The sequence below is a fragment of the Paramormyrops kingsleyae genome, chromosome 5 (genome assembly GCF_048594095.1).
Source record: "Paramormyrops kingsleyae isolate MSU_618 chromosome 5, PKINGS_0.4, whole genome shotgun sequence".
Lineage (NCBI taxonomy): Eukaryota > Metazoa > Chordata > Actinopteri > Osteoglossiformes > Mormyridae > Paramormyrops > Paramormyrops kingsleyae.
Genome location: NC_132801.1, coordinates 6,721,520 through 6,746,379, shown reverse-complemented (window position 1 = coordinate 6,746,379; position 24,860 = coordinate 6,721,520). Strand labels below are relative to the sequence as shown.

The window sequence follows — 24,860 nt, the reverse complement described above, 5'->3', positions numbered from 1 at the left end:
GAAGGCAACCTTATTATTAATCAATGATATGCTTTAGATCAGTGACTGAAAGGAGAAGGAGCCAATCAACTTACACCTCCATCAATGAGCCCAGAACAGCATAAATAACATTTTTGTGTGTTTATCACTCCTTTTTGGGTGTTTTATGATGGATTTGTGACTACCACATGAGTGCTGTCATTCTGCTTGTTTCACAGTGTACGTAATTTGTCTTTCAGTGCGCGAGGGGGGGGATAACGACATTGAAAGCTCGACCCCACATGGGACGGTATTCACACCACGACGGGGCACAGTTGGGGGGGGGTGCCGATTCATGCAGCGCAGGTTATGCAGCCCCCGCCACCACCCCCCCAGATCTTGTCCGCTCCCTACTGGGTCCGCGTCAGGATGTTCTGAATCTGCGTCCTGTATCACTGACTGGTCCAGGGCCACTGGCAGACCTGCATGTTAAACACGTCCTCTACGCTGGGGAGAAGGGGCACCATGCAGGAGATCCGCGGGCCAATGCGACGGGCGGCGGCATGCATTGCGAATCTGCTGCATGGATTAAATGTGCGATAAGTGTGAACACGCAGGCCTCTCACCATGCCACCCCTGCTCGCCTACCATGAATATAGACATGGGCTTGTCTGACATTCAAAATCACCAAGGTGCAGCCGGCGGCGGGGGAGGATTTAAGGGGGATCATTGTGGCACATTTGGACTGACACCTTTTTAGAGTTCCCAGCTTTGGTCTGATATTGAATTCAAGCTTTTTCAAAAAGTAAAATAAGCTGCCACATATTATTCGCAAGTTCCAGGAGCCTGTGCAAAGCACAGCAGGTTTACAGACTCACACATTGTGTTTATATTTACACTAGTCTGCTTTCGCAATCCTCAGCCAATGAAAAATCTAAACCCTTCATAAGCTTTACTGGGCCTGTAATCTCCAGACCGGCTTCCCCCTAATTTCTTTCACCACAGAACCCATCAAAACTCACGTCAGTGTAAGTGCGTCGCATCAAAGCAAGGGGGAGACAGGGCGCTTGGATGCGACTGAGCAACAGTGTAACGGCGCGCGCGCGCGTGTGTGTGTGTGTGTGTGAGGGGGGGGGTGCGCGTTTCACCGCTTTGATTTTCGGCCTGGAACACAAGGACGAAAGGCGGCACGAACGCCAAGCAAAGTCTCTCTTTTTTTTGTTGGACACTGACCCAGATTTTACGGGCTGACTGCGGCGAGGCAAAGTTAGGAAGCGTCGCGATAAAAACGCTCGCCTTTCGCTGGAGACGAAGTCAGCCAGAGCACCTGGACGGCTGGGTATCATCTGGCAAGTCGGTTCTTGGTTCGAGTCCCATCACGGGACGATAGCACCTCTGAGCAAAGTGTTTAACCCGAATTACTCCCGTAATTCTCCTACTGTTTGCGGGAAGAAGCTGCGTAATAGTAAATTATATAGAACGTATGGTCATTTTTTGGCAATTCAAAATGACTTACAGTCTTTAATATATTATATATGTCTGCTAATAATTGATAATGTTTTTAATCAGGGATAATATATTACTTGGCAAGGAAGAAGTAACGACCCAATACACATTAGTATGAAATTTTAATAGTGAGGGAAACCCACTGGATGTTAAAAACTCCCCCTTACATACATGCCGCGCCGTCATCCCTGATAAAAACAAATATATAAATAAACACCTACTTACCACTAGTCTTTTAACCGGGTCTTACTGACCCCAACACCCTTCCTTTTATATACATATACACAAGCAACCACCAGTCCCACCACCAGCAGCTCCCCCACCCCCGCCCCCCACCCTCCCGAAAACGGAATTAAAATCTTTAATGTATATCCAGCAACAAGCTTTCAGCGCTGGGATCCACTGGAGGAGCGACACGCACGGTCCGCGTGGATGCATTAAAGAAAATAAATTTAAAAATCTGAAATAACGGAGGAATTAAACACACCAGCAGCAAACTGGGAAGGGAACAGCCATCGCCCGAGAGGGGACATCAGATGTGTAGATTGCACCGATAACCTGAATATACTGGCTTCAATCTGCGCCCCCTCTCCGCACAGCTCGGGCTGTGTGCTGTCAGCTTGGCGTGGTGTGGCGTGGATCTTTTTCTTATGATTGTGTAATTTTTTTCTTCCTCAGCCTCCCACCATCTACCCCCTCCCTACCTCTCATCTTCTGTCTGAACAGTCAAGAAAAAAAAAAAGGAGGCATAAAAAGGATTGTTGTATTTTGCTTCCTATTTAATATATTTTTCCCTCTGATATTTTTTTCATTCATCATACTTTTATCTTACATGGCGCAAGGGCTATGCAAGCGCGTCTATTGTGGTTCCGGTTCTGGGTGTGATTTAAGCGCCGCGGATTTGGATACTCGAGCTCCGGCGACGGCAGTACGACAGGCGTGGAGCGGCTCCGGCGGCGCCCCCCGCTCGCCCTCATCCTCAGCGCGGCTCTATGTCGAGTGATGCTCGGTTCGCGTCGCTGGATGCTCCCCTCTCCGCTCGGATCATCGTCGGCGCCTCTTTTGACAGCAGATTCCCATTTTCGGTGGAGACCTTCTGCGAGATAGAGGCCACATATGGAAACTGGGGATCAGAATTTTAGGAAAAAGGAAAACTAGCGGTTGTTATTTTCATTTATTTTCCCCACTGCTTCATTTCCCCGTTTGTTTACTCATTTCTTTATTGGGCTGGACTGGCCAATTTCTTAAATGATTTCATATGGCAGATATATGTTAGCAACTTGGTTATTTATCTAATTTCTTTTTTCTTGATTCGGGGCAGTTATTAGTGTGTTTGTGTGTGTGTGTGTTTTTTTTTTAAAGATTTTCCTACCCCCATCATTACCCTTCCCCGTTTGTTCCCTTGATCTCTCCATTAATTTAATAGTCAGATAAATGTAAATAGGCAGATTCATAGAGATACTGAGAGATGCATGGACAGCATAAGTTAGGTTAGGAATATACGCTAACCGGGTTTTTTTAGGCGCATAGGCAAAACGAAAAGTAATACAGCCTACATAATTCTCCAGCGTTGTTCTTTTTTAAAACCATAAAATTGTTAATTGACACGCTTCGTGGAAAAAAAAATTGTAATCTACGGGATCATGTCATCACTGTAAGCTGACACCCCCACCTTCTCATTCCTCAGTTTGCGCTGCTCTCGATCGGTACCGGTACCGGTACCGCACACATGCCGGTCAGCACATACGCCGACATACGAGCGGCCGGCACCGGGACACGTGTTACACCCGTTTGCTCCGTTTCCACTGCCGCGCCATCCACGTCACTAATCATTAATCGATAGTGCATTTCCCCTTTAGCGCGATCGCTCTGCAGTTTATTTGCATCAGACTTTTAAAAATTATTTTTGATTTACCTTTGACACGTACAGAGAGTCAGAACGCTTCGTTCTTTTTTGCAGTCGCGGAAATAGTCGCTATAAAGTATATATGTAGAAATAGACTAGCGGTTAAGTGTCTAGTTCTTGCCAGCTCCTTTACTGCCTGTTTTGCAATACTGGGAGCGTAGCGGTAAATAACTTAAACCGGTGTGCAAACAGCGGTCCTCTGCTGGGGTGTTCAGTGCCCCCCATACACACGCGCACACACCCCTTCCTCATTTCTGATCCTTGCTGTCACCCACACAAACACAACCATACGGTTCCTACAGCATCATCGCCCCTCTCCCCATTTCCAGCCGAAGGCGCCCCGTTTTTTCGGTTTTGTGTGGTCCCGCAAATTTACAAATATTTATTTCCTATACGTCAAGAGGAAAGGGGGCCCCCCTTTCATGGAATGCGGGAACATGGGTCTGTTCGACCGCGGGGTTCAGATGTTACTGACTACCGTGGGCGCTTTTGCCGCCTTTAGTCTGATGACTATAGCGGTGGGCACGGACTACTGGCTCTACTCCCGCGGCGTCTGTAAGATCAAGACGGTGAGCGAGAATGAGACCAGTAAGAAGAACGAGGAGGTCATGACCCACTCGGGACTGTGGAGGACGTGCTGCTTAGAAGGTAAGTCGGAGGTTAGTCCTATGGATGAAGGTTTGGGGGCGGAATGGGGGTCGCACCGCATTAGGTCTGGAAAGGATCTTCATCATGCCTGACTTTAAGTATGAAACACTTGTGCCTTCCTTTACTTTCGACAACACAGCATCTCTCTGGCGTTCTTCATTTCAGTTATTTGGGGTGTTGTGTGCCGACAGAAACTGGTATTAAATAATTCTGTTCTCACAGCTTTTTTAATGTTTTTTTTTTGTTTGTTTGTTTGTTTATTAGGCACCTTTAATTAACTGCTGTCACTTATAGACAAGTCAAAAAGACCTCTGTGATGAAATGGCCGTGTAGGGCATTTCTGTCAATAATCACATAGAAAACTATTAAGCTCCCAAAATATAAACTTGAATCATTGCTTTTTGGGGGGGGGATAATGCTGCTGAAAATTATTTTTTAATTCCTTGATGAACTGAAAAGGATCAAATGTAGCTGTTGGTGTATTCCAATGGGAGAGCTTAACTCAGTTTACAGATCCAAGTTACTAACATTACTAGCTGTATTTTTGAATATAGCTGTCAAAGAGACTGAATGTGGTTGATGTGATTTGTTTTCATGGTGAAAGCAAGTATTGTTTGTTACATAATTAAGGCTCTTGAAAATGATGGCCAATGTGTTTTCTCAATGTAAAAAAGTGTGTTTTGCCAAATGCCCCATACCGGCTGTGAATGGACTGTTTCCCCCTTCCTGTTGGAAGCAGTCTTCAGACTTACACAAATCTGCTACAAGGCATTATATTTTGACCTCAATACCTTTAAGGCAAGAAGCAAATCTATCAGGGGAATGTATGAATGATTTCTCGTTGCTCTTACAGTAACACAAACAGCAGTAGGTGCAGTCGGTTATGAGAGAAGTAGCATGCAGTATCGCAAGTGAGAATATATCTTAGTAAGAGACCCTGCAGGCTGAGAAGCGTGGATAACGATCCTGTTCCTTAGGGGGTTCCTGTCTTATCTTCCATTAATCCCATTCCAACATGGTGTGTCTTCCTTGTAAAATGAGTCTTTGGAATGGTAAACATAGCCAGTATAACTCTTTAGTTTTACGCTTTTTTAGAATAGGCACTAAGGTTTAGCTTCTTTGTTCAAGTGATTCTGCCCCTGGGGTATTAATGGGCAGTTAGCTCTCATTCTTTCACCGCTACGCCCCCTGCTGCCACCTTGTGGCAGTAGCTCATCAATCTTGTTTGGAGGTGAGAACATAGGGGTGCTCACTTATTTTGTGTGCATTCCTTTACAGCAAGAGGTTGTTAATTCCCAGGGAACTCTGGGAATACTAAGGATCCTTTGAATCTTCAGCTTGGCTTTTCAACTCAAATAAATGTGTCAGTTGTGTTACACTTGCATTCCATGGTTAGACTTATCTAGCGAAATTTTGAGTTTCACTGGGATTCTGCTTTCCAAATTCATTAAGTCCACGTATCTGTCGTCGATGCAAGCTATGCTCCTGTAGGTTTTCAGGTGTCGCCACGTCGCTCCCGGCGCATCGCTGACTCTCCAGGCGTTGTTCTGCTGCCAGATGCACTGAATCAAATTCTACTAACCAGATGAGTGGAGCAGTAACACAAATGTCTCGACCACGGCGGCCTATCACCAGAGGTGTAATGTAATTCCTCTCTCATTCCGCACACGCATTTCTCACGGCCCTGCTGACGTGGTCGTAAACATTTTTTCCCCCAGTTCTCAAGTGCTCGTTTGGCATTTTGGAGAATGGCGTACAGTTTCATCTGTGACGATAGGTGCAGTAATAGTGCAACATCCGAGCGTGTGGGTGGCGGGGCAAACTGAACAGCTACACGCTGAAAAGCCAATGCTGTTGCCATTATTATCGATCTGCTTAGCAGACAGTGTTTTCCAGCGTGGCTTGCAAAGCTTATATATTGTCTCAATATACAACTCTGTAACTTCTGCGGTGGTCCAAGTTAACAGCCTCACTTAGCCTAATACAAGTGTTTGCTTTGGATTTAAACCTACAACCATCCTCCCTCTTCAGACTTTACTCTAAACCAGGGGTGGGGGACCTGTTCCATGTAGGGCCGACGTGAGTGCGGGTTTTTGGGCTGACCTCTCAATCGGCCAATAATAAATCAGTGGTTCTCAGCTCTAGTCCTGGGGACCCACTGTTATTGGCTGTTATTGGCCAAAAACCCACACTGGCTCTCCATGGGTCAGATTCCCCACTGCTGCTCTAAACAGAAGCTTGTGCTAAATGTCTCAAGATGTAGGCCTATGTTAGTTTAGGTAAACAGGTGTTTCCTTCATATGGATCCTTATGATTCACAACTTGAGTAGCTACTGATACCAAACTAGAGTAGGTACAGCCTTCCTTTCGGTTATTTCAGCCATAAATAATGTATATCAGTCGCACGAATCCTTTCTAAAAGAGCCCTTTCCAATAATTCTTACGCATCGTTAGTATTGCTGAATAGAGCCGTGACCTTGGTCATGTTGAACAATTGCCCATCTTAATTGTCACAACGTAATAAGCAAATTTCTTCTTCCAAAAGTAGGTGTTTTCAGGTGACGTGTAACGTAATTTGGATCTCCTTGCACATTTCCCTGCTGCAAAATCAAAACAAGCATCTCTGGGTTCCTCTTAATATATATGATTTTGCCACAGAATGTGAGGATTCTTTGAGGGTCAGCCGTGGCTTGCAGGCCACGAGGGAGATTGCAGCACTGTAGTGTTCTGACACATTCTGTAATGTACCTATGCGAGTTTATTAAGTGGGCTGGATGTTGGAATAAGGAGGTTATGTAAATGTGCATGACCACTCTTATTTGCATACCCGTTCCCTCTTTAAACCCACATTTAGGTGGGGATTCTATTTGTGGAGTTTTATAATAAAAAAAACAATTCTCATCTTGACCTTTGAACCATGATTCCTGGGCAGCTTGCGATGATGCATGAGTTACTCTTTGCTACATATTGTTTTGAACTTTGCTTTGTGGGCCTTTCATCTGGAATAGTTTTTCTCCACACTGTTATTTCGTCTGTATACCAAAATTCCCATGGCCTGTATTTTGTTGATTACACAGACCTTAGTTGAGTGTAAATGTGGGGGAAATAAGGCTTTCTGGGAACCTCCACTACGTTGCGGTGTTTAGAGAGTAGGGCAGGGTACTTCCTTCCAGCACCTGTAGTCTATGTATATGCCTGCATGGAAATCAAATGGATTCATCTATCATATCAGCGCGTGCTGATGTGTGCGGCAAGAACATCTCCGCAACTTGCCGATGTGCTGCAGTCGATGGGTGGCCATTCCTGCATAAGCCAAGCGCAAACTAAACTGTCAAACACGTTTCCCGTAAACCAGATAACACTGACTTTTAGGGTAAAGTTGCAGGGTTTTGTTGGAGCTTATTGATACTGAATAAACTGTTTGTCATCTTTCATTTGCCCAGACGCACCACAGTGATCCTGTGGCTAATGGAAGCATCTCTTAAGCTGGCTTCAGGTTACCTGTGGCACTGAAATTGTATATTAGCTATTGTCATAAGTACAGTTCTCTCATAAATGCAAGGCGCTATAGACTGTTTGCTTTCCACAGGTATATCACATGCACCCAGTGATAGTATCCTGTAAATATGCCCTCCTGATTGATCACTACTCTAAACACTAATGACACCACTGCAGTGATATTTTATATCATATACTGAAAGCGTATATTTATTGAACCATTGTTTTCTTTACTTATTACATTGCTTATAGTTAGATAGCTGTTGGCATGTCACTGTAATAGCATAATGACAATAAAGACTTTGAATCGTTGGATCAGTTGTATTTACGTTTTATTTGGAACTGACTGTATGAGGCTGCTGATGTGGAGATTAAAGTAAAACACTATGGCCACATACTCTTCAGGTATTGACCATCAATTAGATGAAACATTTTTTCAGAGAATGGCTAAGATATTGTCCATAGAGCTACATCTTGACGGCTGCTCTACGATGAAAAAACTTTGAATTCCACCAAATGTGTTAACTTGGGGGCCCCCTTACTCAGCTGAAATGGTGATTGATATATGTATATATATATATATATATGTATATTTTAACTGAAATATGTTTGATGGTGTTTTCTTAAGCCTGGACTTGTTCTGTTTGCAAGCAGCTCACTGTATCATTAGGTAACACCACAGCAACTGAATCCAGGGATGCTAGAGGTATCAGCGGGAAGATGATTCAACTAAACAAACTGATGTCGTGAATAAAATTACCTATGAAGTTCGAAGGGTCTGGAGGCTGGCAGTTTAAATACATGTCAACAGATTTCGCAGATTTGCCTGAATTGCTCCATCAGTGACGTCTTCCTCAGGGCAAACACAGAACACACTTTAGCAGTTTGCCATTTTTACATTTTCAATTTTCCATTTTTTTTCTGCCCTTTTTATTTTGAACTATGATGTGTAGTTTAACATTGTCTAGTGCGTGTTGTGTGGTAAAGCGTACTTTTAATGTTCGAATCAGCTATCACTACTGTACATACAGGCCTTCTGACCAAATTAAACAGTTCAGATCTCTGACATCTGCTGTGCATTGATGTGTTTGCCTGTTCGGGTTGGTTAATTCCATTAAAAATGTTTTAGCATCCCAAATGCTATACAGCTTTTTATCAAGAGCCACGGAAATGGGTCAAACCAGGCGGCGATGAGTTTTTATTTTATTTTATCTTTTTGAACAGCTGTGGTACAAAAGTAATGAGTACAGTCCAGCCTTATTGTCTGATGTGGTGCATTTCAGAGAAATAACACGCAGGAGTGAGTGTTCTGTTAGATGTTAGACTCAGGAAAAAGTCAAACCCTTGATGTAAACGGAGAATCGGGGAATCTTTTGATACGCTGTGTGTTCGGAAGTGTAACGCCGGGCTCTTTTTTCATTTTTTTGGGAGCTAAGTGCTGGGCCTCCCCCCCCCCCCCCCTCCATTCCCAGCATTCCAGCAAAACACAGGGGCAGACATTTAAATGGATCCAGACCCCCGCGGGTCTTAATTTTGGGGCTTTTCCGGGTCACCGGCTATGTATCGATCGCTAGGGCCAGTCGGATATTGTTGGCCATAAGCAGGACTGCCTTTGTTATGAGACTAAATCAGAGAGCAGAATCACATAGAAGCCTGGACCCCCATCCTCTTGTCTATTTTCATTTTTTTTCATAGCAAATACCCAACATATTTTATAAAAAATATTGTATGTTTTTATTTTAGCAAATGCTCAAAATATCCATATTTTTAAGTATGAATGATAAAGTATTGGCCCTGTTAAACGCAGGAGGTATTTATTTATTTTTTTTTGCTAACATGGCCGAATACACCAGGCTCAGAGGAGATGTGTGCATGTTGGGGGTGGGGTGGGCAGGGGGGGGGGGGCAGCGATGACTGAACAGTGACAAGCTGTGCAGTTATCAGCCGCCTTGGGTAGCAGGGAGAGTCTCACCTTCGCTTGGGCGGCCAGTCCACCTGCCCCAGTGTGATATATTAGCATAGCGGGCGAATTAGCCTACAGCTTTTCCAAGTTTTGCCGTTTTACCAAAGAGGCTCACCGGGCACGTCCTGGGGCTCGGATGACCAGCGTCTGGTCATGGTGCCACTCAGCACCCCAGCGAAGTAGCAGATGCAGCTCCGGAGAGGACCTGAGGAGATACAGCAGTCCTGCGGTGCGTCAGGAACTGAGGGCGGCGTGCCGTGAATCATTATCACGCCGCGTTATTCTGCAGCGCGGCAGACATTTTGACCCAAAACGGCCTCCACGGCTCGCGGTTCAAAGACACAGCGATGCTCTTTCACGAGAATTGCAGCTTTAACCTCGGGGCCAGAAGTGCAGGCCCTTAGCCGGCACAGTAGCCGGAGTCGGCGTCCTCGGGCACCTGTCGGCCCGCGGGAGGTCATGCGCAGCCGTGCGCGACGTCCGCCGCGGCGTAGATGCTACTTAGTAACCACACACAGGCTTTGCCTCATAATGGTGAAAAAGTGGCTTTGAATGTAGTTCTTTTTCAATCTGCAAATTGATATGGGTTAAACACATTCAGTGTTCGTGATATTTAAAATTGTTCTGGCAGAAAAAGGTAAATTCATGCTCACTCGGCACCAGTAACAGGAAAATTAAATGTTAAAATTAAACGCTACTGTTTTCACAGAATTATGAGGACTTTCCTCCAAATGTTCAATCATGCCACAGACTTTATTTGTAGACTTGTGTTCTCAGTGGTAAACTCTCTCTACCAGTCCCTTATAACGTGACACTTTGGGAAGTCTGTCAGACGCTCAAACTTCATGCAGGGGATTTTCAAATATGCTGCTTGATTAAAATAGGGTAAGAAATTGCTTTGGTTCTGGTCAGTATCACCACAACACCCACGGGTCCAGCTCCGGGGGCATGTACAGACCCGCTCGGGGCCTTAGCGGCGCTGGCCCCAGCTGAAAGCTGATTGGCTCCTCGGGTGCCCCCTCACTTGTCACTCACCATTTCACAACATAACACTGGCTAATGATAAGGTCGCCCCTTCTGTATGAATTATGGCCCCTCTTATGCCCTTCACCTTAAGAAATCTTGCCTTAAAAATCACTCCTTCCTAGTTTTCATGTTGCATGGCTGTGCAGCCAATGGCAAAACAGATTTGCAGTCATGATGGGCAAGCTGTGTGTGTCTGTGTTTGTCTGTGTGCGTGTGTTTGTCTGTGTGCGTGTGTGTTTGCGTGTGTGTGTGTCTGTTTCTGTGTCTGTGTGTGTCTGTGTGTGCGTGTGTCTGTCTGTGTGCGTGTGTGTTTGCGTGTGTGTGTGTCTGTTTCTGTGTCTGTGTGTGTCTGTGTGTGCGTGTGTCTGTATGTGTGCGTGTGTGTTTGCGTTTGTGTGTCTGTGTCTGTGTGTGTCTGTTTCTGTGTCTGTGTGTGTGTGTGTGTCTGTTTCTGTGTGTGTGTGTGTCTGTCTGTGTGTTTGTGTGTGTGTGTGTCTGTGTGTGTCTGTCTGTGTCTGTGTGTCTGTGTGTGTGTGTGTCTGTGTGTGTGTGTCTGTGTCTGTGTGTGTCAGTGTCTGTGTGTGTCAGTGTCTGTGTGTGTCTGTGTCTGTGTGTGTCTGTGTGTGTGTGTGTGTGTCTGTGTCTGTGTGTGTCTGTGTCTGTGTGTGGGTGTGTGTGTGTGTCTGTGTCTGTGTGTGTCTGTGTGTGTCTGTGTGTGTGTGTGTCTGTGTGTGTGTGTGTGTGTGTGCATATGCCCTCCAGAGTGTTCCTGTACCCCCTGCCACCCTGACCTTTGGGGACACAGCTTCTCACAGCCAGCCTCATCCAGCTTCCTCCCCGCGGCTCTGTGATCCCTCAGGCCGCTCATGCTGTCACGGACTCACACAGTAGGCCGCCTCACTGGCTCACACCCCCCACCCCCCTGCTCCGCGTCCAGCTGAGGCACCCTGACCATGCCATGTGACTCATGATGCTCCCAGTTCCTGCCGTCGCCGAGCGGAAGCATGTGCATTAGCAATTAAAAAATAATAGTTTACCATCAGCCATCTCCTGGGAGGAGGCGGGACGCAATAGTCGTGGAGAGAGTTTGATATTGGGGGGGCACAACTAATTATTTAAATGCAATAGTCTATTTATTTGGGGGGATGAATGAATCCAAATTAAACATTGAAGGGTATGCCCCTAGGGGGAACTTCTCCACGGCGCCCTCTAGTGGAGGGATTGACACTCATTCTGAACGCACTGGCAGCCCGGATCTTCCTGCCGCAGTGAGGTCAGGATGTCTTCAGTGTAAGCAGGACACCGGAGGAGGAGCCTCTAAATGAGGTTTCCTCCATTGGGTTAGCGGACGTCGGTGATGGATTCTTTCACAAGGGCACAGATAGCTGGCATCATGCGCAAAGGTGGAAATGAAAGGTCCGTCAATCGGGAAGACTAGGACGTGTTGAAAGGATACAAAACTATTTAGGAGAGATTTTTATTGGTTATTTAGGTTTGACCCTTTTTGTTATTGCAATACCACACCTCAGGCAATTTCAGTAACTTAACTTTCAGTAACTTCAATAACAGCTGCTCATTTACAGGATTTTTTTTCGTATCGACATTTCGTATTTGTGTACATCGCTGCGAACGCTGTACTGAGAAGGTGGTGTGGATAATGGCTGCAGGGGCGTACTGGCTTTCCTAGAAGTCCATTGATTCCCAGTTGAGCTCCCATAATACAATGTGTATAATCATCTTTAATATGTTTGAGCAGAGATATTGCTGAAAATAGGCTAGAAAATAAGGATTGTGTTACTCTGGTCATTACAGTAGTGTGATTTAGATCAATAAAAAAAAAGAATCAAAAAAATAATTAAATTTGTGTTTAATAAGACATACTGGGCAGTGGACCCCAGAGTAGTGACTGGCTACAAAGTGACCATAAAGGTTCAGATGGTCACCACCTCCCAGCGACATATCATCATGGCAGCCTCTCCATCCCCATGCTGCACATGATGCTGCAGGGCGGGCAGGTCCCGCAGACCCTGTGTCCCGGGGTCAGGGGTAGCAGGCCCGTCTGCGCCCCTCTGCAGCTTGTGTCCCGGGGTCAGGGGTAGCAGGCCCGTCTGCACCCCTCTGCAGACCCTGTGTCCCGGGGTCAGGGGTAGCAGGCCCGTCTGCGCCCCTCTGCAGACCCTGTGTCCCGGGGTCAGGGGTAGCAGGCCCGTCTGCGCCCCTCTGCAGCCTGTGTCCCGGGGTCAGGGGTAGCAGGCCCGTCTGCGTCCCTCTACAGCCTGTGTCCCGGGGTCAGGGGTAGCAGGCCCGTCTGCGTCCCTCTGCAGCCTGTGTCCCGGGGTCAGGGGTAGCAGGCCCGTCTGCGTCCCTCTACAGCCTGTGTCCCGGGGTCAGGGGTAGCAGGCCCGTCTGCGTCCCTCTGCGGCCTGTGTCCCGGGGTCAGGGGTAGCAGGCCCGTCTGCATCCCTCTGCAGCCCGTGGCCAGGTTGGCTCGTCATTTTTCGTGCTAAAGTTGCACATTTCCAGACGCACAGCCGGGGTGAAGCTGCAGGCTCTGCCCCCCTCCCTTCTCCTTACATTTCTTTGTGAGGGGGTGTATGTGCCTCTATGTGCCCCCCCCCCCCCCCTTTACGGGGTCCGATAGCCCAGCTCCAGGCCTCCTGGCACTCACATAGCAGGGTGGGAGGCTAATCTCCCCAATTAATCTTCATTATCCCTCCAGCTTGCAGGTGAACCACTGAAGTAGATGCAAAATAGTGGAGCATTGGGTGGGTGGGGGGGGGGGGGGGGCAATCACACAGGCCTCGTGAGGCACCCCAACGCATTCAGGTTGGTCACCGAGCATCGAAGACGGGTGACGATGGATATACGATGTCTTCTCGCTACGTCGGTTGCCATGGAAACAGCGACTCGACGCCTCGTCAAACTGGCCTCACGTTAAAGGACCCTCTGGTGAAGGTTTTTGTTTTTCCCCCGCATCCCCTGGTGGTAGTGCAAGGAAATGAAAGCGAGCACTCCATTTTCTGTGGGTTAATGACCAAAAATACAGACTATACCCAACATGACCTTGCGATGTACCAGTGGGGATAGGGGGGTGTGTACTATTTTCAGCTGTTATTGTGTTCAGATTTGATGACACTTGACTTAATTTTCAATCATAATCTCAGTGTTTACACCGCATGTAATTGCGGAAAATTGCTTTATCTGCTCAGTAAATGTGCTTAGTAAATATTTATCCAGAGTGACCTATAATTTTGAAAGGCTCTATTTTTAAAGTGACAAATGAGCTAGTCCATACTTTTCGACAGTTAGATGGGACAGCATGGAGGCTGTGTGTTCAGTTCTGGCCCTCTGTGTGTCTGAGCGTGTTTGTGTCTATCTCTGTGTGTTTGTGTTTATGTGTTTTTCCCTTGAATATACTGAGTAAGTGCAGTTCAGGTGAATTTGTGCTGTGTATGTGATAGTTTCTTCTTCAGTATTTTTTAAACCACAGTAAGTGTTCTTTAAGTATATGTGAGTGAGACAGACACAAACACACAGACCACCATGTGGTATTCCCGAGTCCTGCACCCTGTACTTCCTGGAATATGCTCTGGATCACCGTGACCTTGATTCAATAGGCAATTGCTAGGAAAGGATGGGATGGTTATTTTATTTTATTTTTATTTTATGTAAAAGCAGTTTTGGTAAATTGACCCCATTAAGGGCTACAGAAATTCCCTGCAGGGGTCAGTTGTTCACTGAATTCCTTTATCTTAAATATCTCACTCATACTGTAATGTGATCTGTTGCTGGATGTGATTCCACAAGATCAGTTGGCGGACTCAAAAGGGGAGTCTTTTTATCTTCTGATCACGATACCTGTTTCCCTATAAAGGACAGAATTGCTGGTCAGAACCACTGTAGAATTACCACACGGTGTCTTTTTTGGTATCTGCTGAAATCCACATCAACATTTTTATGCTGAACGGAACTTTGGGGATTAAATCTAAAAGCATTTGGCTTTCTGTGAGATCTAGATGTTTGCTTCCGTTTATTTTTGAATTTTTGAGTCTAACGTATTTGGGCTTGCAGGTGCTGAGGCATGGGAACATTACAACTGGTGTATGTGAGCATGGCTGCATTAACGCTCAGGTGCAGGGTGAAGATGGGATTGTTCAATGGGCTCTGAGTTTGCTGGGCTAATGACCCCCCCCCCCCGGAGGGATGTGTACCTGGCTGATGAATCCGAGTGCAATGGATGATGCAGGGGTGTATACAAGGGAGGGGGCACAGGGGAACTGGCCCCAACTGAAAGCTGATTGGTCCCTGTAATTTCCACTGCCCTGTCACTCAACGATTCAAAACATGTGATTGGCTAATGATAAAATCGCCAATGATAAATTATGGCCCTCTTACATCCCCCACCTTAAAAAATCCAGTAGCAGGTAATGTAGTTCCACCCCCTGGTACTGGAATTGTTTCAGTCCACCCATGGGGTATCACTTTCCCTCCCAAATTCCATGTAATTTGAACCCATCGTTCGTCATTGTAATTATGCTGCAAATTCATAGTGTTACATTCTTCTGGTGTAAAGGCTCCGTGATTGTTTCATCCATTATACGTTGCATTTCCAGTTCCTACTGCAGCATTATTATTGTCATTAAACTCTGAACTGATACTTCTCCCCTCCCTGCCCCCCCAACACACCTAGGGGAAATTCTGCCCGCCATTACAGTCTGGCCTCTACATAGTTTGATACAAAAGCGGTTTTAAAAAACTACCTTTGGCTCCTGTGTTCTCACCTCTGTTCTCTTGCCATCATCTGTATAGGGACCTATGTGTACTCTGGCTATGAGTCATCGGGGTATTTGATTGGTCAGTCTGCTGGCCAATTAGCAATCTCCATTCCCGCTGACTCCCCAGCTGAGAAGGGAGTCGCCGAGTTGCAGTACTCCTGACAGCATGTGGTTTGTTTCAAATGAGTTAATCCTTCAATAAATTATTCGTAGCTGACTTTCCTTTGACGGGGCGGCACTAACAAATCAGACCCCCGAAATGGAGCAGCGTCCATGTTGTCGGTAAAGCTGAGTGAGGTGGAGAAACGCATGTGCAGAAATGACTCCAATGTGTCGATCTGCAAAGGCCGATCGACACAGAGCAGCACGGGTGTGGTGCGGGTGGTGGGACAGGCGTGCTCTACTGCTGCAGGAATCTGCCTCTTCTCAGAGCACGTGGTGACGGGCAGCCATTTGCAAACAGGAATACTTATACAGTCCCTGCCTGTATGCCTGACAATGCAAGACTGCATCGAGACACCATTATATTTCTGTGATGTTTTGAGGTTTTCTTCAGAGAAACATTCCTGCACATTTTGCTAATCTGAATTGTAGATCACACATTTTTGACTACCCTGCACTTTAGACGGCACGAGATTGCTTTAATGTTTAATGAGCGTTTTTCCTCACAGAAACTAAGAAATTGCCGCACGTGAAAAATTGTAGATCGCATACTTTTGACCACCACATAACCGCTATACATAATGGCTGTTTACGCATGATTACTGACCTCATTAATTTTAACGAACTAATAATATTTATCTCGTTAAGGCCGTTTTAAATGCATCGACAGATATGACAGAGCTGTCTGCATGTCGATATGACGATGCAGCGGATTAACTGGTGATTGCGTGTCCATGCGTGACGTTAGGTGAGAAAGAGCGTAGCGACATGGACACGCTCCGCCGCATGCCTCAGGATTACATCATCAACGTGCTCAGCAGATGCCTTTGTGAACATTACTTGCACATACAGCTGTGTGTTTACTGTACCTTGTTCACAAGAGTCTGGGATTTATTTATTTTTTATTTTTTGGATCTGCAGCCGTGACCCGCTTAGTGACGGGATCCCTGCTGGGCCGCTGGAGCGGGAGCGACGGTGTTCCGGGGGCAGCGTGGGGGACGGGACTGAGACGTTCCCACCTTGGCAGAGCCCGCTTAGCACACCGTGGGAAAGGTGCCGACGGTCTGTTCCCTGAGCCTACGGATGGGGCCCGAGCCAAGCTGGAAGGAAGGGAGGCCCTGTGCTCTGATAGGCTACCGGCGGAATGGGAGAGGAACAGGGGGCTCAGAGAAAGACAGGACACATAGGTACGGGGGGATACAGGGAAAGACAGGACACACAGGTATGAGGGGATACAGGGAAAGACAGGACACACAGGTATGAGGGGATACAGGGAAAGACAGGACACATTGGTACGGGGGGATACAGGGAAAGACAGGACACACAGGTATGGGGGGATACAGGGAAAGACAGGACACACAGGTATGGGGGGATACAGGGAAAGACAGGACACAGGTATGGGGGGATACAGGGAAAGACAGGACACACAGGTATGGGGGGATACAGGGAAAGACAGGACACACAGGTACGGGGGGATACAGGGAAAGACAGGACACACAGATATGGGGGGGCTCAGAGAAAGACAGGACACACAGATATGGGGGGATACAGGGAAAGACAGGACACACAGGTATGGGGGGATACAGGGAAAGACAGGACACACAGGTATGGGGGGGGCTCAGAGAAAGACAGGACACAGGTATAAGGGGATACAGGGAAAGACAGGACACACAGGTATGGGGGGATACAGGGAAAGACAGGACACACAGGTATGGGGGGATACAGGGAAAGACAGGACACACAGGTATGGGGGGATACAGGGAAAGACAGGACACACAGGTATGGGGGGGCTCAGAGAAAGACAGGACACAGGTATGGGGGGATACAGGGAAAGACAGGACACACAGGTATGAGGGGATACAGGGAAAGACAGGACACACAGATATGGGGGGGCTCAGAGAAAGACAGGACACACAGATATGGGGGGGCTCAGAAAGACAGGACACACAGGTATGGGGGGATACAGGGAAAGACAGGACACACAGGTATGGGGGGGCTCACAGAAAGACAGGACACACAGATACAAGGGGGGGGGCACAGATACATGATATTTGTATGATAGATTAAGTGCTGTGTAAACTACAGTAAGTTTAATTCGCTCAATTAGTGACAGGTTTAGATTAGAATGGTTCTCTTGAGACGATGATGAAGCAGCAGAGGAAGCATATCGATGGCTGTGGACCACAGAAAACAAAGAGGGGGATTCCCGTTCACATCCAATCCAGTCGGGACTTCTGCCTCGAATCGCAGTGAAGCGCCTTATGCTGATCTTATTACGAGAAACCACAGTGCAAGAGGACAAACGGCAGCAAGGTGGACGGACTCAATCATCACGCCATGGGCAAGCCTGGAGACCCAGACAGACTGCCTTCTGTGTGCTTGGCAGGAGTCGACAGCCAATAGATAGGGCCTAGGAATCAGTCGGCGGCTTTGTGCTGAGTCGCTCACCCTGCCATACTCCTACGAAGCTGGTTAGCAGCTGAAGCTATGCAATGCAAGCAGCACTTTTCTCCTGTTGTGTGAACCCTGAACTTTCATCATGGATCTAGGTAATATCTGCAGGGCAACCGGACCGCACCTCTTCACAGGGTTCATGTTTATTGTCACTTGTTCTGTTTATTTGTTTTATTATTAAGCGTGATCTCGGGTCAGCGATCGCTGCGATTTGGTGTCACTCAGGGCGCTGGGGTTAGAAGGTCGCAGAGTTTGCGTGTCAGCTGGCGCCGGGAGTTTTCCGGCACCGTGGATGCCGTTGTGTGGTGGAAGGGGGCGCCGCTGTGATGGGATTGATGTGACTCAGATGTAACCGGTGATAAAGTGTGGTGAGGACCCTTCTCGGAGTGGGCGGAATGCACAAGTGTAGGGGAAGAGCGAATTTCAGCATTATGTAAGACGTTATGTAACAATACACACACACGCACGCACACAAATATGCATATATCAGGATTGTCCGTGGTAAACGGATCTATATTACGGTTCCCAATTCAATTTAATGAATCTGCATATTGATCCTAACTTTCAAATCCAACACTTGGACCCATTGCATAATATGAGCTGTTAATTTCACGCATTAGTTTTGTTTCCCCACCTGTTGTTTTAGATAAACAGCTACTAGAAAGTGGAGTGGCCGGTGTCAGGAAGAGGTCAGCCAATGGGATGTCAGCAGGCGGGTCTAACTTAGGAATTGGACATGAGACTTCAGAGGACGGTTTTTACATATTGATGAATTGAGGCTTGTTCTCCACAGCTGATAGCCATAGCCAATCATGGGTGGCCATGCCAGTAAATGGCAATAATGGTTACTGCGAATAAAAAAGGGATTCCAGATGACAACAAAGTGATGTATTGTGGGTACTTCTTGTAGTAGACTGCATGGCACCTAAAATAGTTGTGTGAGATCATTGAGCCTACTTCTCTTGTGATTATTTTGGTGTTGCTTCAAGTTGAAGTCGCGACTGGGATAAATGGGGAAATTCAGACAAAATATTCTGTGGCGTTATTATACACATTGGTTAGTTTATTTGTGAGTTTATTGTTTCTGAATACGTCGAACTCGGCACTGATTGTCAAGACATCATAAACCTACTGACCATTTATGTTGAAAACTCAACTTCGTTCCCCATCGCTACTTAAAGCTTGGCCTACTAACCCTGAAAATGGTAAATATCTCTAACTTTAGCCAGACTCTACATGACCCATTAGATAAATAACGGGATATATTAAATCTTTTGTTGCCTCCCCTCTGTAAGCTACACATGCGAGGACCACCCACCATATTGTCAGGCCACACACTGACAACGGAGCCATGTGATTGCAGCATGAGCCTCAAGCTGAGAACGTAGCCATGGCAACTACCAACTAATCAAGTACGGCTGAGCTAACGGAGCCACACCCAGCGGTGTCCTGATTAAAAGTAATGATGGTCTCTCCTCTAGGAGCTGGAGAGCAGGAATGAGAGCAATACAATGCTAACGTATGGCTGGTTAGCAAGTTAGGGGGCGTAACAAAATGACTGCTTATCCGAAGCAGAGCTGCGGCGAACCTTCAGCAGTCGGTTGAAGCGCTAGGTATGGGACGGGGTGTTCTCCGGACAGGGTGCCAATCTATGATGGCCTTTAATCTATGAATCTTTGAAACGAAAATTAATATTTTAGGTTGGTGTGCACTCTCATCTTCCGATATGAGTATAAATGACTAATGAATCATTATTTAAAAACCACAGATATGTGAATGTTGTGAGGTGCGAGTCCTGTATTTCCTGTTTATAAATGTACAATTGTTAGTCTTTTAGGAAATGGATTCAACTAGAGATGTGTAAAATTGTTTTGTCGTTTTATCTGTCTAAGGACAGATTTCCCCAAATACTATGCCTCTCCATTTGGGGCCTGTTGATGGTCTGAAGTGGATTTGTTCATTCTGTTTGCAGTCTGGTTAGTGTGCAGATGGACAGTGTGAATTTTGTCCAAATGGGGTTCTTGGCATGGTGTGCTTGAGATCTCAGTGGAGAGTGCTTAGGGTTTAGACAAGGTGAGTTTGGTGTCTGCATGGAGTATGTTTGGGATTTAGAAGAGGTGTGTTTGGGGTCTGAGTGAAAGGTGTTTGGGATTTAGAAGAAGCGTGTTTGGGGTCTGGATGGAAGATGATTGGGATTGAGGTTGAGTTGACGGTTTAGACAAGCTGTGTTCAGACATGGGGGAACCTCGTACTGTCTTGTTATTTAATCACAGCTCCACTGTCGTCGCCTTGGATTACAGCTTGTTCAGCTGGACGACTGGCCTGACGAGGCACAGCGCATGTAGATAACGGCAGAGTGTGACAGCATGGCCATGTTTGTAGTCCTGAGCGGCACTGGCAGACTCCGGCAGTGCAGCAAATGGTGCTGTTGGTGCAAAATACCGTGGCATTGACCTGGCGCCAACGTGTGGAGAGCCAGGTCGCGGCTAGCCTTGTTTCGTTTGTTTAGTATTTTTAATTTTTCTTTTGTTTGTTGACACATTCCGGTCTCTTACGTTCCAAAGGTGTCCGGCCTGTATGTAAAGGTGGACGTTTACTATTTACAGTAAACCCCTCAACCCTTGATGAGAGATAAACGGCATTTTTGCACAGAATGCAGTGTCCTAGGATTCCATTACACACCGGATTAAACTCATATGGTTGGCAACTGCTGTGCTTGGCTTACAGGCTGTTTTTTTTAGCTTAGTTACGTGTATAATACGGGTTATTAGGGCATTTCCATGCTTCCTGTCACTCTTCATGAAGGGGGGAGGGTGATTTTGGAACTGTGGAAGTGGTTTGTTCTTTTGATTCGAACATGCGTGAAGTTCCCAAATCGGGCTCATCACCCCCCCCCCCCCCCCCCGCCCCCGCCTACTAAGGAAATAATAGGACATCCGATGCTGTGAAAAATGTAGGTTTGCTGATAGTGAAGAAAACACACGACTTGCAGAGGTTCAAAGAGCTTTTATCAGGTATATTCATTGCTCAGTTTGTCTGTTTGCATGTGCATTTGACTGCGCGTGTATGTATGTTTATGTATTTAAAGAAAAGAAAAATCAAATTTGCACTGCAAATACCACATTCTGCATGTTCCTGCTAAGGAAATGGGTGTCCTTGAAGCATGCTCTTGATAAAGGTCACATTTCCTGAATCAGATTAAGTTTTTTTTTCGAACTTGGGAGATGCTTTGGGAAAAGTCGGTGACTGCACCCATGCAAAAGCCGTGATTCGGGCCTGGAGACTGAGATGTTTTGTGTCCGGTGTGGGCCACTGTAGGCTCCGTCTTCTCCTGCTCCCTCCCTGGGTCGGGTCCCCGACCCACTCTGTGTGGCTCCCAGCTTTCGTTTCCTGAATGCAATAAGCAGCAGTATGAATTTTTCACAGGAACTCAGTGTAGTTTTCGCTCTCCAAATCTTCTGGGACTGCATTCCAAGACAGGGAGATTTGTCACAGCAGCGGTGTGTGTCAGAGGCAGGGTCTGCGCAGGCCACCTGTGATATAGTCTGACCTTTGACTGTATGTCTGCGTAGACCACCGGTGATGCAGCCTGATCTTTGGGGGCAGGTCTGCGCAAGCCACCGGTGATGCAGTCTGACCTTTGACCGTACGTCTGTGCAGGCCACTGGTGATGTACAATGACCTTTGACTATATGTCTTCGCAGGCCACTGGTGATGCGGCCTGACCTTCGGAGGCAGGTCTGCGCAGATTACTGATGATGCAGTCTGACCTTTGACTGTACATCTGCGCAGGGCACCGGTGATGCACTCTGACATTTGGGTGCCAGTTTGTGCACACAGATTTCCGTACAAGCCTCTTTTAACACAGATCAACCCAGGCCCACAAACACACATGCACATGCATGTGTCCAGGTGCAGTGAGTCAGACACGTATGCAACCACACACACACACGTACTGTCAACACACATGCAGACTCATAAATCAGTAAAATCTATTTTCCCCGCAGAAGCTCCAGCTGTGTTTCTGAATAACTATGAAAGCAGCAATAGCAGCCGTGTTTTAATGATAAATGCCCAGCTTTGCACAGACCTGAACCCCCCCCCCCTCCCTCCCCCCACTGGGGCAATGATGTCATTTCCCTGTGATGTGACCGCGAATCACGTGTCAGAGAGGAGGGGACAGGAACTGCATTTGTAAGGAACAGAAATCCTTCCTTTTTGACAGTGCAGGCGAATCGGTTCATTGACTAAAGCATTACGATTCTGCCCAGTATAGAATGTGCAGAACTTATGGGCAACACATCCCCAGATTCTGATTTCAAGAAAATCATTGCAGTTGTAAACTTACAATTAATTACTCTAAATGGGACTGAAATTGCAATCTGATATTGTAATTTCCTGTGGATACTTAAACCATTAGGATGTTTAATTTCTTCATGGAGTTGAACAGGCTTTTTTGCGGTTGCGGTCTTTGTCTAACGTCCAGAACAGTGTGTTTGGGGGGGGGGGGGGGGGGGTAAACCGTGACAGTTTGGGTTTTAGATGTCTCGTGTGAAAGCACAGTGATTCGCGGCCGACGGCTGAACAGAAACGCTGATGTACCGCAGGAACGTGCCGGCACTGCTGCCGTAGAGGACGGTGTTGATGTGGGAACGCTGCCTGGTCCTGGTCCTGGTCCTGGTCCTGGTCCTGGTCCTATGGGAGATGGGCCCAGATGGTTCAAAGCACAAACTTAGCATTTCTCCTTATAGTCAATTAAACTTTGACCTTCAGTCCCGCAAACGCCTGTGCTGTATGTTGTTAGCTCACAAGCTACCAGAAGTCACTTGCGAAATAAGGAAATCTAAAGGGAAAAATCTATTAAGCACCTGCCTGGGACAGTAAATACAATTGTAGGGTTTTTCAGGGGTGGATTTAGCTGGAGAGGTAACCCAATTTCAGCTGAAGCTGTACATTTCTACGTACGGAAGACAGACCTGGAAATTTTCAGGCACTGATCATGTGTTCATTTTATCCTCAGTCTAGCACTTTTACAGTGAATAGAAGAGCAACTGTTTTTCTCTCTGCCAGGTTTTAAGCAAAAGTATTTTGGAATTTCTTATGGGAGAATGGTTATTCAGTAGGCAGCATTGTAGCTTCACAGCTCCAGGGTTCGGGGTTCAAATCCCACGCCCAGCTCTCTGCATGCATTTCTTTGGGGAGCACAGCTCTAAAAGGAGCCTTCTGGATTGTGTCTGTAAATTGCCTGTACTGTGTGTGCCTGGTGATGGACTGGCACCCCCTGCCTTGTGCCCTATGCTTCCTGGCTTAGGCTCCAGGCTTGCTGTGCTGGGTAAGTGGTTATGGAAGATTGTCTTGTTGTGTCAATTGTGAAGATGTCATGAGAAAATGTGCTCTTCTTCCCTCCCCGTTTCCTGCATTACCCGGCGAGTGCTTCTTCCTCCGCAGCGTGCCAGGCGTTCTCCTCGGACCCAGCAAAGCTTCAGTATCATGCCCCGGTTTCAGCTGACGAGCCTCGATGCCAGCTCCTCAGTTTTGACGGGATGGGGGTGTTGTTAGGCCTCTGTGGGCGGCTAATAAGCAGTTGGGTCCGTTTCAGTTAGCGGAGATCTCCAGAACCTTCCTCCAGCTCCGAGTGCAGGCTGACAGAGACGCCTGACCCAAATCTAAGTCGGAAAGCAGACCGTGCCGTATGTTGGCCGGCTAGCAGTCGGTTACGTCGACGGCTGCGAGGCGCCAGCGTTGTTCTGAATACGCCGTAATCTGTGAGCGATCGAAGACCTTTGTGTCCCCTGTAGAAAAACAATGGAAGTGAGCCTGTTATGGGAGCCAGGCCTCCCACTTCTGCGGTAAATGTGTCCTTGTTGGAAACACCTTCACGGAGGTGATCACATGACCTTCTCATTAATGTATGGCCTATAAAAAAAGATGGACGACCTTCCAAGGAGGATGGAACATTATGTATGTTTCGTTAGGTATTATGCTACATCATTTATTACATTGTTTATAATTATGTATTTTATTAATCATTTGGTTCTGTCATCTAACACTTATAGCGGTTAGGTTTGACATCTTTATGGACACAGTTCATCGTTAAATGATTTGTATACAAGATGACACAACAGGACCAAAACCTCCAACTTTTGGGTCCTTCACTGTGCATATTGTCCATTTTTATTTCCACTCCTCTGCCTGCAGAATTAGTCAGCTGTTTTGTTTAATCATAACTGACCTGGTTCAGGAAGCTTAGGCCCTGAAACGGATCAGAAATGATACCAGATGTTTCACTCTGTTAAATTTTTCCCAGATGCGACCACTTCCGCCTGGTGAACCATCACCTCCGGTGTCACATATTCTTAAACCGAAATCAAACACAAGTTTAAGAGATTAAAAGATGGCCGAGTTCCCGCCTCATTGGTGGTTTGTTGCCCCTTGTCCATGACCGCAGTCATGTGACTCTCTGGGTTCCCACCCAGGACCTGTTGTCAGGGCCCCTTGGGAATAAGCACGGGGTGGGTGGGAATCGATTTTCACAGTTGGGCGGGACCCTGTGCTGAGAAAATGGTGTGACCAGCTGCGGATTCGCAGACGGCATTAAATGGAGGGATAGGTGAGAAATGGAGAGAGAGAGCGAGAGGGAGGGAGGGAGGAAGGGAGGAGTGTGAATTTATTTCATAGACAATATGTTGATTTCAACAGCATCTTTGAAGATTGAACGGGAAGGCGGAGAGCAGAGAAGAGAAAGCATGTGTCCGGGAATCAGGCCTCTGAACGACAAGGAAGAAAATATGGATTTGGTCTTGGGGGAGGGAATCCAGCAAAAATGTAAATACACAGAGCAAATGCAACAAACAGAAGCATGACTGCAGAGATTGGTCCACCCACATGCTTCCCTCCGTTTTGCTCTTCCTCGTCCCGCACACGCGCTCTCTCTAGGCGCAGCCGGGCTGCCAGGGGCACGTGG

The 24,860-nt window shown here is 46.9% G+C and overlaps 1 protein-coding gene across 1 annotated transcript in view; it reads left to right on the top strand.

The window, feature by feature from the left end:
* The first annotated feature begins 1,865 nt into the window (after positions 1-1,865).
* LOC111859722 (voltage-dependent calcium channel gamma-2 subunit) overlaps positions 1,866-24,860 on the top strand; it is a 63,025-nt gene continuing 40,030 nt past the window's right edge. Inside the window, exon 1 of the mRNA XM_072711971.1 lies at positions 1,866-4,018. Within this exon, the coding sequence (XP_072568072.1) occupies positions 3,793-4,018 (226 nt within the window). The 5' untranslated portion in view covers positions 1,866-3,792. The remainder of the gene's footprint in view (positions 4,019-24,860) is intronic.